The 17457-nt window shown below is 35.1% G+C and overlaps 1 protein-coding gene across 5 annotated transcripts in view; it reads right to left on the minus strand.

Moving 5' to 3' along the window:
* Positions 1–17457, minus strand: part of MYH9 (myosin heavy chain 9) — a 65984-nt gene that overhangs the window by 19932 nt on the left and 28595 nt on the right. For all 5 annotated transcript variants that reach the window (XM_032221910.1, XM_032221909.1, XM_032221911.1 and 2 more), the window contains exons 6-20: positions 14338–14430; positions 13750–13813; positions 12840–12938; positions 12212–12355; positions 10236–10331; positions 8995–9113; positions 7805–7957; positions 6693–6866; positions 6174–6347; positions 5539–5653; positions 3311–3504; positions 2298–2419; positions 1778–1847; positions 477–637; positions 87–195 (exon numbers count right to left, since the gene is read on the minus strand). In XM_032221910.1, coding sequence (XP_032077801.1) covers positions 87–195; positions 477–637; positions 1778–1847; positions 2298–2419; positions 3311–3504; positions 5539–5653; positions 6174–6347; positions 6693–6866; positions 7805–7957; positions 8995–9113; positions 10236–10331; positions 12212–12355; positions 12840–12938; positions 13750–13813; positions 14338–14430 — 1887 coding nt within the window. The remainder of the gene's footprint in view (positions 1–86; positions 196–476; positions 638–1777; positions 1848–2297; positions 2420–3310; positions 3505–5538; positions 5654–6173; positions 6348–6692; positions 6867–7804; positions 7958–8994; positions 9114–10235; positions 10332–12211; positions 12356–12839; positions 12939–13749; positions 13814–14337; positions 14431–17457) is intronic.

The following is a 17457-nucleotide window of genomic DNA, read 5'->3' on the forward strand; positions in this document are numbered from 1 at the left end:
ACTGGACAGAGCAACTAGTGAAGAATGGATACCTATCTAGTGCTGTGGCTGACCTTCCTATTCCTGAAGTTTCTTCCAAGTCATACCTTTGTAAACAGTCGCCACCACTGCCAGTTGCGAAGCTTTAAATAGGCAGCACAGTTCCTCTGCAGCACCTTCATTGCTGTTAATTGTTGCTGGCGTTTGGCAAAAGCCCTGAAATGGGGAAAAAAAGTGACCTCAGATTCTTTCATGTTTACTCATTAGTAGAGCTGTCACACAATTGCACTTTTCCTTCCCCATCGCTGTGTTTAATTCTCAATCTTTTCTTCTCTGCCATGATAAAATTTTACACACACATACAGACTGATTCCATTTACCTATGTTAAAAGATCCTGATTGCCAATTTTCAAAGTTGACTAAATTCAGTATTACCAGTAATTTGTTGCCAGCTAATGACATTCATGAGAAGGGATTGCACATTAACGTATACGTACTTTCTAGCTAAGTAGCCTCTACAGCATGCCTGGAACCCAATGATGACATCGGTGATCTTCAAGTCTCTTTCTTCTTCAAGGTGAGCAAGAACACCTGCTCGGAAAAATACTTTGCTCTGTCCAATTCGATAAAGATTTGGGTCTAGTTCTAAGGCTTTGATCTAAAATGAAAAAGAAGAACGTTAAGTTGTCAATATTGAAAAATGTATTCATTTATCATTTCTTATCGCACTCAGTCATTAAATAAGCTAAGGCTTTGCACAAGCTTCTCAAATATTCAAATATGCAATCAAATACTCAGCAAACTTGAGCTAATTAGCACAGAACTTTGCTAACTGAGGCAAACACCTTAAAAAAGAAGTTTCAGGACATATAATCTTCTGTTCTAAAACTATCAACAAGCAGAACATGCATCTTAAAAGTTTTTTTTAAAGAAAAACTTAAATTTTAGAAATGATCCATGAGCAATAAGAGACTGCTCACTGTCAGTCATGCCCTCTTGTTTGGATAATCTCGACACGTTCTAATGGGGCTGCCCTTAAGAAGCATTTGGAAGCTTCAGTGATACAAGCTGTAAATAGTGTGGGCTATTCAGCACATATAACATCAGTGCTTCGGGAGCTACATTATTGTTGCCAGTGTTTTTCTGGGTGCCAGTGGTCACTTTTAAAGCCCTTCATTGCTTGAGACCAGACTACATAAGGGACTGTATTCTGATTCTAGCCCTCTAATCTGGTCTGACACAATGGACATCCCATCAATCAAGGAATGTCAGCTGGTGGGGATTAAGTGATGCCATAGCCTCTGGAATAGCCTCCTTCTTAGAGATTAGAATGGCTCTAACCCTGCTGGCCATTCAAAAGATCTTGAAAATCTGGTTATTAATAGCTTGGCTCCTTAGTGTGTGAAGGGCCCCATTTCCTGGTTATATTGACACTGATTATAATATTTCCTGACTATTTAATTCCTTGTTTGTATTGTGTTTTAACTGTTCTGTTTTAATGATTGTTTGCGCCTAGCGTCACTGGTTTGAGGTGGATGGCTACTTTGAATGAATGAATGAATGAATGAATGAATGAGTGGGATTAATTCAATATATAAAATATTACATGCATTTTCCACAAGCTGGGGCCCTCCAGATTACTTTAAATGGTTATGTTCTTAGGGAATTTTATTTTTTCTGGAACACATCCGTTGGGAGGACTGGTTTAGAAATTTTAAACATCCAAATTTCAAAGTACTCCAGATAATGAAGGAGTAAGTTTAGCTTCTTACAACTTCATTTCAAACAGGAGACTCACCATGAGCACACAAGCTTGTTTTCCATCCATGAAACCTTTAGGAATGGCATTTGGAGTCAAGATCTCATATCTAAGAGAAATAACATAGTTCTGTCATTAAATTGTATTCAAGTGCATGAAACATAAACTAGGAATAACAAGACTTTTTTTCCAATGGAATTCTGGAAGAAGAGTCCATTTTTAATTTTAAAAAAATGAAGCAACCTTGTTAGTTGTTTTATCAAAAACATATCACAACTGACATTACAGCTTTTGAGAGTCATACTTATTAGCACAAAAAGAAATGTTAATAGGATGTGCCTGCAAGTATGATCCTGCTTATACCTTCCCCACCGAATGGCACTCAGTATTCACATATCTCTGTCTATTAAATGGTGAACAGAGATTCTGTGTTACCATAGAATGAACAACAAACCATTATTTAATGCAGTAGCCAAGGCATACTAAAAAATGAACACAGAAGCCAACAATCTTGAGTTAATAATCCACTACACAATCTGAAACTATAACTCAGTTTTACCTTTGTCTGAACTCCTGGAAGACAACTCTGTTAGGGAAACCTTGCCTGCAGATACGGATCCCTTCCAGGACTCCATTGCAACGAAGCTGATCCAAAACTAAGTGTGGATCTAGTTTTCCAGCCTGTGAAGAAAAGTATTAATAGGATCTCTGTATATCACATGGTTACCAAGACCCTGTAGCCAAGTAACTATACTGCGTGTTCTGTTTTACACTTCCCTTTAGAGAACATCTCTGGCTAAAACCATTCTAAAACCTCAAAAGCAGATTACTGTAATATGTATTAAAATGGGCCTCCTTGACGGATGGGATAGAACATATGACTTCAAGATGGTTTCAATAAATTTACTTTCAGGCCCAAATTAATGTGTTTTTCTCAATTATCTTTTTTTTCTATTAATTGTTTCATCACTTACTGACAAAGTCAAGCTCTTTCCCACCCATTCCTGAATCCCCCATCTCCGCATCTGCCCCCATCTGGGGTTCAGCAGGCAAGAGTAAAAAACTGTGTTTCTTCAGTTGTGATTTTTTAGTTAACAAATTATATCTCTGGGTTCCAATATCAACTGCCTTCTACTGGATGATGAAAACATGTCTCTTTTGGACATTTTTAAAATAAAAGCACATGTGTTTCAGCAACTAAAAAGTATGGAAAATGTTACTTCTTGCTCTTGCTACCATGTTTTTTCTTGCTCTATTGATTTATAATTCCATTTCTCAACTTATGTGAACATGTATATTCCATTATCTATTGTCATTCAAAACTTTGCAGATTATATTCAAGTAAAGAGAGATCTTGTCTGATATGTACATATATTCCCTGTTTCACATAGAAATAACTTTTGACATTTAGTGTTCCTTTTAAAAAATTTAGGAATAGAAACTATGTTCAAAATAGTTCAAAATTATAAATATGTCAAAAAGAATACCAATATTTATAGTCCTCATAAATCTAAGGCTCATATATGGTCCATATATGATGTTACTTCTAGTATCCAAAATGTTGAATTTTACCTTCTTCTCATGATTAGGGATGATACAACGGACAAAGTTGGGGTTGGTATTCCTCAGAGTAGCCATCAGTTTGGCTAGTTGTTCTTTATACAATTGTCCTACTGTTCGGAACATGCCTTTCCTGGTTTTAAAGGCTCCTGGTAATGCTGAATCTGAGATGCCAGCAACCTGATCCAGTCCAACTATGCGGTCAACTGTAGGAAATACACAGGGCTATTAGATTGTTCTCCCTATGCATTCATGATTGAACGCATCACTTAACAAGGATACAAAAAGGATTTGCTTCAGCTCTTTATAGATATAGGACTTTGATTCATAATTTATATTGTAATAACAACAAAAACAGAAAGCAAACAACCATCAACAAGTGCAGGTTGGATCCACCTCATGCCTGACAGATCCAGCTGGCAGATTAAACTGCAATATTAGGTCAAAGGAATAAGACAGAGTTTGAGACAATAGGGTTGACTTTAGTTAAAATATTTTTACTATGATTGCTTTAACAAGATGCCAACAATGACTCGAATAAAGTTTGTCTTTAAAAGTTAAAGGATTTTTTTTCTCCATGCAAACCACTTGAAGTACTCGTATCAAGTAATTCTAAATTATGACAAACAGTCAAACATAAGCTTAGCACTGGGGAATAGGTCCATATACTTAAATAGGTTGAAAAAATATCAAAAACAGTGTGTTTAAATTTCTTTTGTAGTACAAAACCTATATCACTACAATAATTTGTTTAATATGTAGAATTTATGAAACTGTAGGCAAACATTCCAGGTGGTATGGAAAATGCATTTTAGCCGATGTATGTACAAAGATAATTTTTTTCAATATTATTTATAATGCCCTTGTACTAAGCAACCAAACCCGTCCATTCATTTTATTTTCTTGATGTCAGTGTACCAGAATGCTAAGATGATTACAAGAATATATCATGCACTGACTGCTTTAGTAGGAAGAAAGTCATTTTTTATAGAATTAGTCAGGATGATAGGCATTGTAGCAGACTGAATCTCTTGGAATTGGGCATTTTTAAAAAAAAAAAAAAAAAAAGGAACTAATCAAGTCACTGATGGTTGATTGTAGCCAAGGCAACTCTTCTATTCTCAATCATATGAGAAAACTTATTAAAATCAGTAATAATACCCAAAGGAAGCCTTTAAGTTGCCAATAGTGAAATGAGGAAATGACAAGAAGCATGATTCATATGGCTTGGTTATAAAATTAAGATATTGCTTTTTTCTCTTAAAAGTAACTATTCAATTGACTGAAGAGGAAGAAAGTTTTCAAAACTGATGTAAAATAATGATACTTGTACTATCACTGAGACTTGGCCAAAATGCTCTATTGGAAGAATTGATGCCCAACTATTTGGAGGCAGAAAATATTTAATTTTTCAAAAAAGAAATTTACCAGAGATGATCAGCTATGTTATTTTGACCAGTTACAGTAGTTCTTAATAGCAATTAATGTATTTAATGGGTTCTTTATGCCCACAATGATCAGGTTGGAGTACATATGGTTGCCAATCTTAATGGCGTCACAGGTGTCATAATCAGTATTTAATTATTTCAAATCAGAAACAGCTTCCACTGGCAAGAGATTTAAGATATTATCTATATATGTCTTTGTTGTATCTGCAAGATCACAACTTGCTTAAAAATCAGTTTTTTCAATGTTCAAGAGGAAGCTACTAGCAAAAAGCAGAGGAACTGAATGAGACAGACAAGCAGAAACAGGAAAAAATAGGAAGATTTAATGGAAGCATTTCTTGCATGGTTCTAGAAGGAATCACACACAACACAATAGCTGCATTGCTCAGTCACCTGGTTCTAGATGAAGAATAGGAAAATGTTGATAGAAATAGGCTCTCTGAGCGTTCTGTATCTCTGGAACAGAGACGTCAAAGAAAAACCCAAGAAAAGAGACAGTAATAGTAAGATTTAAAGCAAGAAATATTCTGAAGAGCAAGATATCTAAGAACACTGGAATAGGCAAAAATAGACTTTTGGTCCCAAATTTGGATGGGCTGTTCTGAGGAACATATGGTTGAAAATTATTCTGCTGCTTGATGAACTTGTTATTTCAGTAACAAGAGAAATTGTCAAGCATTTTTAAGAAAAATGAAAATGGCAACTGTCAATTTTAAGAGGCGGCTGCTGAAACTCATGCTTCCAAAGGACAATGCTCTTAAATAAAACAAGAAAAGTAATATGATTACATACCATCTCTCCATAGGTCAGATACAAACTTATCAGAGGACTGGTGTAGCAGAGTAGCGACATTATCATTGAGAGGGTCCATGTTCTTCATCAGCCACTCATCAGCTTTATAATCAACCTAGACAAGATATTTGTTGCCGGTATTAACTACACATTATCAAATTGCCTCAGTAATGTCTAAAGAGACACAGTTATGAATCTCTCTTTTTTGAGATTAGACACTAGTCTAGATCCATTGCACAAACAATGAACTCTATGTGAATGACCTAAAACCCCTGAAAAATGCTGAAAACATCAAGTGAACAATAATTAATAGCCAAAGGCACAGAATCCATAAAAGTTATGGTTCACCCAGCCTTCTGCTTTTCCAAAATGCAGGCTCACAACATGTTTTAGCTATTACCTTGACAAAATAAGGAGGTCTCATGACTTGTTTCATGGTAGGATTTTATATTAGTGCACTACCGCAAAAATGTGTGGTCAATATGCTTCCTATTACCTTGTGGGATAAGTGATTATGCACTCTCTTCCACTATTGAAGAACTCCCCCCACCTCCTCAAAAACATTAATCCACTTAGATTACTGCAGCTGCAGATTTAGAAGCATTTTAGTCTCTCTTTACGCTAAGAGTACTTACTTTTCCAGCATAGTGTATAATGCAGAAGTCAGCTTTATCTTTCAGCTGTTTTGGTTTCTGGAATTTAGGATGAGTGCCTTGCTCTTGCACCACCTTCTCCACAAAGCTTTTGTCTGTGGCCTTTGGAAACCAGCACTCTTCATCCAACAGGGCCAAAATGCCGGGAGGACCAGCCTAATTTAAAAAAAAAAACTGTAAATAAACATTTCTGCCAAGATTTAACACTTCAGGATAAAAGGCACAAATATTATTTTCATTTGTACTCAAGAGTGGTTTCCTGTATAGGTCAAACCTGTTTTTCAACACCTCTTTCGCCAAATCTTGCCTTAATTTTTCATGTTTTCCAACCTAAGGTGTTTTATAATTAGAAGACTTGAACTCTACAACCTTGTTTTCTCCATCGCTACAATATGATTACACTATTTAATATACACATACATATAGATATACATACATACTGGCTCTCCTTAGTGATCTGGCTATCCTCTGCTAACAACCATAACAAGATGCCTCACTCACTGGTTTTTCTATAAGATCAATGCAAGGCTGCAAGTCCAGGCCAAAGTCAATGAAGTTCCACTCTATGCCCTCCCGTTGGTATTCTTCTTGTTCCAGAATGAACATGGTGTGGTTGAAGAGCTGCTGCAACTTTTCATTGGTGTAATTAATGCACATCTGTTCAAATGAGTTCAGCTATTCCAGATAGAAAAGAAAAAGCATATTTAAATTAGTAATTGTTGCCTATTACCACATTCAGCAAATGATTGCCAACTTTCATTCTGTTCTTTTGCTTTCTTTACACAAAGAGATCATTATTTTACATGCTTACTCGTACTTTTTTCTACTTCTTGGAATAGCATATCTTACCATCTACCACCATTCAATCTGAAGTAATATATGTTTTATCATTCCCCACAATCAAGATTGTCATTTTTATTGATACATTATTTCATAGCAACAAATCTATCCCCAAATGCATCATTTCTGCTACAAAATGAAGTTTTTAAAGCAAATACTTAACACATTTTTCTTTAGTATATTAAATCTGTCTATTAAAATACAGTCCCCCTGAAAATCAACTTGTACTTTATTTTCAAATTTTAAAGCAAATTCATCCAGTTTCTTCAGAAGACTCATTCCTTCTGACTTTCGATTTGTTCTATAAATATCTTGTCCCTTGTCTCCAAGATTAAAGAAAATATGTATCATAGAGGCATCACATCATTGTGCTTAAAGTTAATGGTGGACCTCTTTAACATTTCAGGAAGGGTTGGAGGCAACATTGGTAATGAAACATCCTCTTACTGTCAGAGACCATAAAAATGCACAGATAATTCAAATGAGTTCTTCAGGGAACAGTATGTAATTTATGATTCTTTTATGTTTCAACCTAAAGCATCCACTCCAAGTCCTCACTTATTTAGGCATATATTATTAACTTAATTCAAGCATATTTGATACATTTTTAAATTAGTAACTGAATATAAATTGGGTGTTAAGTTCTATCAAAACCCATTTCTATTAAATTCTCTGTTGCTTAAAGAAGCAAAATGTATAAAATATGCTTACTTCATGGAGATTTTTAGATTATGTCAGATGGATTAATTAAACAGCTGTTCCCTTTCACTTACTTCAAAGATTTCAAATCCGGCAATGTCAAGAATTCCTATGAAAGAAGCTCCCTGCCTCTTTGTCTTATCCAATGCCTTGTTGATGCGCATCACCAGCCAACGGAACATGCGTTCATATGTAGCTTTGGCCAGAGCTTCAATAGCAAAATCAGCCTGAAAAAAGGTAAGATGTCTATTGTACATTCCAGATAGAAAAGAAAAACCAACCCTCACCCTCCAATAATGAATCTATGTTTCAGATCTGAATTTCTGAGTTATTTCAATTCCTTCCAGTCCTTCTCTACATGTAACATCCAGGGCCTGTTTGGTGTAGTGTACTGGTTAAGGTACTGGCCTAGAAACTAGGAGACTGTGAGTTCTATATCTCTAGGTTAGGATGAAAGACAACTTACCATATTTTTCGGAGTATAAGACACACCAGAGTATAAGATGCACCAAAATTTTGAAGAGGCAATTTTTAAAAAAGTTTTTGCACTCTGCAAACCTTCCGAAAACAGGCCCATTTTTTTTTCAAAAAAAGGGCATGGAAGGCCTTTAGGAAGTGGATAGAGTGCTTCTAAGGGCTGGGGGGGGGGGGGGCAAAATTGAGCAAAAAGCGGCCCGTTTTTTGCTCATTTCTACCCTCCCAGACCCCAGGAGCTCTCTGGAAGTCTCCTAAAAGCTATGCACGGCCATTTTGGTGAAGTGGGCAGGGTTTTGGGAGGCAAAAAATGCTGTATTCAGTGTATAAGACGCACCCAGATTTTCAGCCTCTTTTTTGAGGGAAAAAGGTGTGTCTTATACTCCGAAAAATACAGTATATTTAACAGCATTATCTTTAGTGTTGCAGTCACAGACTAATTAATTAACATGGCCAGCGAGACTTATTCTTTCTATTTACTCTTCTACATCTAAGTGACTTATTTCTACAATAAAACTGGTTTTAAATATGTTGCATATGCATAATACATAAAATTTGGATCGATCAGAGATCAACTTGCCAAGTTCAAATGCAAGAGCCAGTCAGTCCTTGTACAGTTGCCTATGAGCTGCTGAGAATAATATTACAAAGCAATTCAATCTGCTTCTGAAAATGCGGATAAAATGTCAGGATACAAAAAAATAGACCAAGGACATTCAGCTTGAAAGCTCATTGCTACCTGATTAATGCCAGCTGAGAAAGCTGACATCACATATTGTATAATACATACTTGCTCTTTAGTCTGAGCCTTTTGGACATAATCTCGGCCCACTTTGATGCGAGGTGTGAGAATGCCTCTGGTGAAGTCTGTAACATTGATTCCCAGAAGGTGAGAAACTTTCTGAGCAGCTAAAAGAGAGGAAGGCAAAAGGAGATGCTTAGTATTTTAACTTCTTATATTCTATTCCGAAAAGATGAATACTTGCAGCAAACTCTCCTAATTCATAACAACAGCTAGCCCATCTGAGAGACTAGACGGGAACGGAAAGAATTCATCTATAAAAGGGAACAAATGATCCCTATACATCCTCTGAGGACTGTATATATCAAGACTCATTTCTGATTGAGCTACTCCAATGAAGAACAATAATTTCTAATCAAAAAGATTATGCTCAAATAGCAGAAACCATGGTCTTAATACAGTACATATTCAAGTCCCCCAAGACATGAGTTTTACATCTGATAGTAGAGTCCAACTATGGCATTTAAACTTAAACCATTTAAACTGGTTTTGGTATAAACCTGCAAGCAAGATTAATTGTTCTTGGCTCCCAAATATAGCAGCTCTTATAACAGAAAACAAACTTTTGAAAAACATTGTGCTGCTATAAAGCAGTGGTCTCCAACCTTGGCAACTTTAAGACCTGTGAACTTCAACTTTGCTGGCTGAGGAACTCTGGGAGTTGAAGTCCACAAGTCTTAAAGTTGCCAAGATTGGAGACCACTGCTATAAAGGACCCACTCATTAAAATTAAGATGACTTTTAAAGCATGGACACCTTTGTTTTCTGCATACATGGAAGCTTGAGAAAAAAGTGGAGCTATTCCAATAAATATGTGAAAGGTGCTGTACTCATGAAAGGTCCAAAGCATTTCTTCCAAATAATTTTTAATGAATGTGTTGTTTAAATAGAGAACTGATTTTTGAGGATTTTTGCTGAGAACTTCTCCATTGGAGAACCATCTCTAATTTTATTTCTGTAAAATGCTTACAGAATATTATCTTCTATTCATTAGAAGCATTCGTGCAGTCTGACATGGAGATTTCAACCTTAACCTGTTCACTGATTTCAATAGTCGAAGGAAAATACCAGCTGATCTCATTTAATGATGAGACAACTATAAAAACCACTTAAAAGTTACATCCAGGACAATTCCTCATTGCTTTTAAATGTGCTCAATTTTACAATATGAACTATACAGAGAAAAGAAAGCATCACTCCCTAATCCATATCTAGGAAAATGTATTTACCTGTATTATCCGGCATGGAAGCCTGATCTGTGTTACGTTCTTTCTTGAAAATAATATTCCCAAGCTGAAGAACACCAGAAATAACCCTTAGCAGTCCTGCGATGGGAAACAAAGGAGCAATTCAAATTTCTTAAGAAGTGTTCAATTAGATTTTTTAATCTAAAAATGTTTCATTCTCTTGATATACTTATACTCATGTGACCTGTTCATGGTAATTCCATTCCCCTTCCCATTCTGTTTTATCTTATCATACCAGCTGGCATTTTGTGGCAACTGAGCAGCCTCAATTCTCAGCCGATTGTTTTTGCAATCCACCCACCTCTTAGATCCACCCTTTACAAAATCTCGTTCTTTTACAATCATTGCTACTTTTCCAAGTCTATTCACACTTCTATTCTGTAGAAGTTTAGCAACAAGCAAGAACATTTTCCTTTCAATAAAAAACACACTTTCTAAACAAAGAAACATAGGAGTCAATAAAAGAAGCACCTGAGCAACCACAAGAGAACAGGAAGTGAATTTTCCTGTGTATTTATTATGCAAAATGTATGTGTCCAATATAGAATTGCAGTTATATAGCTCCCCACATGAGGTAGTAGTGAGCAGTTTCTAATAATCTCTCTACAAAACATATTCTAAGATAGCAATAACAAGACTTTATTGGGACATTTTGTTCATGAAATGTCCCAGTGATTAGCTAACATATTAGTTCTATTTCCCTTTTTAAACAAACACTATTTTGATGGATAGAACTTTTAGCCTAAATGGCTTCCATATGTTGCAAGTTTGCCTGTTTGACTAATACAGTTCATAATGCAACTTAAGGGTTGAAACATGGCAGAAATAGAAACATACACCCTGTCTTCTCAATCACCCATGAGAATATCTCAAACTTTTATTAGTGTTCAGCAAATATTGAACAGCTGTTAGAGTGACAACAAACCTGGAGTTTTAGCTATGCTTTCAAGCAAACATAATAATAATTTGCAGTAACCAGCCTACCCACATACAGCTTTCAATTTTCTCCCCCATGAAAATAATAAGGCTGCCTGAATGTATATTGTGCCACTTTTTATTATTAATCTTGTGTTAGTTTCATGGTTAATTCTTATGACTTAGATTCAAGGCTCAAGATGCTTGATGAAGGAACCACATAATAACAAGCAGAGCTTCAAAAAAACTGTGGCGATTTTTATCTCCACAGATGAGTCACAGGGAGTACTGAAAGTATTAGACCTGGTGAAAAGTTTGGAAATGAGAGGAACCTCACTAAAAACAAGCAGTGTTGTTGCCAATGAGTGGTAACCAATTGTAGAGAACTGTGGTTTTTTTTCTTTGAGTTGGCATCTTGTTTTATTGTAAATTATTTTATTTCTACATTAAACCTAATCCCCCTCACTCCATGTTTAAATGAAAACAAATAACATGTTTTAGTTGACACCATATAAGGCTGTATTCATTATTTCCTATTGTTCACCTTTATTGAAACTTGATTACTTGTAATTGTTCCAATTTTGTTTTTTCAACTTTTGTAAGACTAGTATTCATTGCATGATATACATTTAGGCAGTCCTTGTAAGTCCAAACTTACAAGAGTTTGTTTAGTGACTGTACGAATTTACAATGGCATGGGAAAAAGTGACTTGTTTTTCACATGAAAATCCCCATGGTCACATGATCAAAATTTGGATGCTTGACAACTGGCTCATATTTATGATGGTTGCAGTGGATCACCTTATACAACTTTATGACAAGCAAAGTCAATGGAAAAGCCAGATTCACTTAACAACCATGTTACTAACTAAACAATTGCAGTGATTCACTTAACAACTGTGGGAAGAAAGGTTGTAAAATGGGGCAAAATTCACGTAACTGTCTCACTTAGCAACAAAAAAATTGAGCTCAAATCTGGTCACGTAAGTCGAGGACTATCTGTATATAATTGTCACAACACTTGTTTTTCTGGAATTCCTTACCCATCTTCTCATCATCTGGAATACCCATTATCCTCATTGCTTCCATTGTCTCCTGAAACATGTCTTTGTCTTGCTGGCCCGGAATTGTAACATGTCCGTTGGAAAAGAAACGGTACTTATTGTAGGGCTCTAAAAGCAAGTCATCTAAAACAATAAAAAAAAGTAATGAAATTTATCATTATTGGATTATATCTTGTTTGGGTAAACATTCAAAGGCAAGACTTTAGACTTAAATCTCCCATGGCCAGAATGGCATTACAAATCACTACTCACAAGTAAGATTGCTTGTATTAGGTTTTCTATAGCAAAATTTAGTTTCATTAAGCTATTTTGTGGTAAGAGATTTCAATATTAATTAATTTTTAGTAAGGAGCAAATTTTCAACTATGTCATGACTGAATAATATTACTTTTTTTCTTTTCCTATTTCTCGATCAAATAAAAGAAAATAATTGGACATAATAACAAGCAACTATATCCAATAGTGCAAATATTGTAAAAAGGGAAACTATGGAACAGAAATTCAGCAAGATGAAAGAGATGAGGCATGAGGACATTTATCTGATGAGGGTTCCGATAAATCAAAATGCCTGGGTCAAAGAGCAAAATGATTATAGTCAAGTACTCACTCTTCAGGTGCTCTCCTGCCCCAGTCAGCAAGTAGTAGAAAATATGAAATGTCCTTTCTTCTTTAGCCTGTCGTACTGCTCTTGATTTCTCTAACAGATCTTTAGGAATGTTAAGGAATGGAAGAAATCCTAAATATTACACAGAGAAAATCTGATAACTGAAGCACTTTTCAAGTAAAATATCAATGGACATGCTGCTTTAAAAAAACTCCAACGTTCAAAAACTGAGCTTCTAAACTGGGATGGACTACCAGAGAAGGACACAATGAATAAACCAGCAGGAAAGCAGCATACCACAATCTGGAGGGGGGGGGGGGAAATGAGATAAAAGCTTTGAGGAAAGGCTCTAAGCCAAAGTCCCTGAGACAGATGTGCCAACCTGGTGGTTATCACAACACTTTGGCATAAACACAAGAGTTAGAATTATCTTCATTTTCAATCACCATATTGTTTTTTAAAAGATACTTAAAGATTTTTCAATGTTTGTATAACTTTGACAGGTTTTTTTAGATATGCCCCAATGCTTTAATTTAAAAGAAGTCTCAAATATATCTCTGTCATATTTGGGGATTTTCTCCAGGCATGAGTCTTTGAATCTCACCCACAATAATTTTAAATTAAATATATTTTTCACAAATTGTCAATCGTGAACTGGGGGGAACTGGGGTGAGAGATCTAAAATTCAAAAGAAAAATGTTTTCATTTACAGAAAGTACAGGGCTAAAATTAAAAATGTTCCAATACTTCCACCTTAATTGATGGATTAAGTGATTATGATTTTCCACAAAGTAGAAATTCCCATGCATTAAGACAATCTGAGTCTTCCAAGTAAAATCTCAAAATGCTACATTTTTTGTAAGCCATTATACAGTTTCATTATGAGTTGTCTGGATCAGTGTATAAAGGATACAAGTCTCAATGTTGGCTCCAACAATGTATCCATTTACATCGAAGTTGATTCTAATGAACTTTCCCTTAAAGGAAAAAAAAAGAGCATAAGAATTAAGCAATTGCTACAGAAACAATGCAAGACAGGATCATATAATTCTTCTAAATTCCCACAAATCAATAGCTCATTTCACAGGATAGCCTCAAAGGAACCTGATCAGAGAGTATCCCTTATTGGCAGCAAATAGTTCCTAGAGTTAAGTACAAAACACCAAGGAAAAAGATTGTATCTGCTTTATAGCATTTCATACCAGCTGTCATCAACAGCCTAAAATTTTTCTTGTGACAATAGGAAGGAATGTACAGTAATAACTGTGTTTATTGTTACCTTCTAGATGCTACTTAATATTACAATCTCATCCTAGTACATATATTTCTATCTTCAAAATGTTTCTAAAATGAAGCCTATCTTGTTTTAAAAGGAAGTTTAATCCTCACCCCATTTATAGAGACATTTCCTTCACAATATATTATATATTTGAGGCAATCAATCTTTTCCTTAACAGCAGGCATTATTCAACAATGATACAATGAAACAAAAAATACTTACAAATCTTGAAGAGTTGTCATTTTTAACAGTTTTGGCATTTCCAAAAGCCTCCAATATAGGGTTGGCCTGAAGCAGCTGCCTCTCTAGCTCTCCCTAAAATAAGAAAATCAAATATAACCCTCTCAACTGGTTACTCTCCAAAGCTACTCGTCAAGTAGGTCATTATCTCTTGACTTCAACCTATACTGATCTCCAGAAACTATAAACGTGAAAAGTTATTGTCTATTACCAAAATTAATACTTCATAATCACCAATAATTTTACCAAGATTAAATTTTAATTAAATTTTATTAAGATTAAGACATACTTAAGTCAAATTAAATTATATTATTGAATGAGGTTTGGTTTATTGGTTATACTTAGGTTAATTGTAAGTTTAAAGATTTATTGAGGTTTTGCCTTGTTTGTGCTTTGGATATTAGCCTTCAAGATGCCTAAATATTCTTTCATTTCCATAGTGTGCCTCTAAGTCCTCCTATAGGCTAGAGTGCCTGGTGAGCAGAATTCTATGATTGTTCAAAAAAACAGGAGTAAAGCTGCTACCAGACAACTTGAAAGATTATATGGGTTTATCAAGGAAAGACTGTATGTTGAATAAAAGAAATGTAAGTGGACTGGAATTAGGACGTCTTGTGTATCACTAATGCTTTTGAGGAATCCTGAATAAGAAAATGTATTGGTTGGAACAAGTAAGCTATTTCTGTATTATGTGCTTTTGTTGTAACTGTTTATCTTTATCAACTTGCTTTTTCATAAACTGGGCATTTTGCAATTTGATTTCCTATGGCAGCACCCAATTTGGTGACAACCAAATGGTAGCCATTTTGTAGTAGTACCTATTTTAAAAATTCCTACTTTATCTACTGGTCTAGCAAACTGAAGACTCTTTAGAATCTGGCTTTAAAATAAGTCTGTTTTTGATCTATGTGTCTATGGTTTTAGGGGGGGCATGGTTTATCCAAGGGCCAGATATAAAGCTAGCATTTAACATATAAATGTTCTGAACAAAAAAAAAACACTTTTATAAACTTAACTACAATTCAGTATCAGGTTACTGAAAAACCTCAAAACAGTTTTGTCAGAACAAAAATATAAAAACCAAATTGCTGTCAAAAAACAGGAGTGCTAAAGCTTCAGTGCTGCTATCCAGAATATCCAGGAAATCCTTTTTCCTATGTGGTAAAATAGGAATATCATATCTAGGCAGCTCTAAATAGCAGCAATGAAATAGGAATAACTTTTAACTCTTTGGTGCTATCTTATGGACATCTAGGTATTTCAAGATCATATATGGTAGCTCTAAGAATAGGAATCAACGAGGAACAAAAAGCCACATTCAGGGGTGAGTGAGGTATTTTCAAAGATAAGGCCATTTGAGCAAGGAGTAGCGAATGATTAATTTTACAAAACAAACATTTCTCTTTTAAGTTTGTAATTCTTTCCCTCATTTTTATCTATTCCAGAAGTGCACAGAAAGAATCCTTTTTTATACAATGCCAAAAAGTTTCATTTTAATTCAATCCTAAATTCCAATTATTTTAAGATTCTTAAAATAGTTTTGTAGCATGGTCTTGAAGTAGCATTTTATAACTGACACATTAATCACCCAGGCATGCAGCTCTGGTGGTATACAGTGAAAGAAAGTGAACGCACAAATAATTGAAGAAGTAGATGGTTGCAGATTATTTATTTTGCAAACGGAACAATGACAATTTAAACTTTTACTTATTCAGAACCTTCCTTTCTTTCAAAACCCAAGGCAATTTATAACTTCAGACTGATGTTTGACTAATGTTATCACTCTAACATTCTAACATTCATTCTCAAAATGCAACAAGAATATTAATTAATAGTGAAACATTACTATTCTTGTTGCATTAATACTTGTTGCATTACTGCAGTGAAATCACTCTACTCAAGCAATTCAGGTGATAGAACCCTAAAAAAATGTATTGTGAGAAAATAGTGGCAATCACAGTGAATGCGGGATATTTTTCCGACATGGGAATTGATAAAATTTAGAGACACATTGCTGCTATCCATCAAAGAGTTATCAAGTGGGCTGAAGAAAGCAAAGCCATAAAGTCTCAGATGAACTCCAACTGTTTATTTTGTCAGCAATGTTGAGTTTCCTCTGTTTTGCTTTTCCCACTCACACACCCAAAGGTTGTCCTTCCCCCATTCATTGTCTTCTTTGATCCAGCAATTGAATCCCATCTCTTGCTTCTGATTGCAATCTGTTGCTATGGTGATGAGCGATATCACAAAATGAAACATTAACACTTCCATTCTTCTTAACATCTTAAAATCTATGTTTACAGCAAAGAGCAGATCCATTACAGGAATGCAGCATTTGGCTAAAAGAAACAAGACTTTCCATTGGATGCATTGAGTATTTCATGTAGCTATTATTTTGTAGTTCTTTTTCCACTTTAAGAAAATAATGGCCAAAAGATGTGAATTAATCCAGGAGAGGTCCACAGCATAAAGGAAAACAGGAAAGAAGGGTCTTTTTAAGGCATTACTACTTCCTTGAGTAAGTAGCAAATTGGAATTTAAAGACAGTCTATATCATCCTATACATATTAAATATTAGACTGTGCAGCAAGACAAAAAAAAATTTGGGAGCATCCTGTAGCATTTGCATGAAAATTCTTAAAGTACCATATCTATGTCTTTTCTTGAGACCATGCAACTCTGCTTCACAGCTGCAATTTAATTCCAGGAAAATCAAGGCAGAACATGTTTCATAGTACCTCTATGCATCCCCAAGTACTTTTTGCTTTCAAATCCAAAGTATTGCACAGTCATACTAAATGTGCTGTCTTGTTGAGCTTTTGGAGTTGGGGTGGAGGTGGGGGAGAAAAAGTGCAAGTTGTTCTCCATGTTTTGAGACTTGGTTATTTTTGTGCTATATCTTCTCATTCACTTCTTAGTTACTCTGCTTTGGTTCTTTTTCTTTCAGGACTTCTTACCCAAGATAATAAATAATGAATGAAGGGGATGACAGTATACTATGGATACAGTAGCACTATTTTAAGAAATATCACTGGAAATGTAGGACTAAGAGCCTGTTCATAGATTTTCCGATTTGCAGAGAAAGAAATCAGATTAATTCTT

The sequence above is a fragment of the Thamnophis elegans genome, chromosome 7 (genome assembly GCF_009769535.1).
Source record: "Thamnophis elegans isolate rThaEle1 chromosome 7, rThaEle1.pri, whole genome shotgun sequence".
NCBI classification, from domain to species: Eukaryota; Metazoa; Chordata; class Lepidosauria; order Squamata; family Colubridae; genus Thamnophis; species Thamnophis elegans.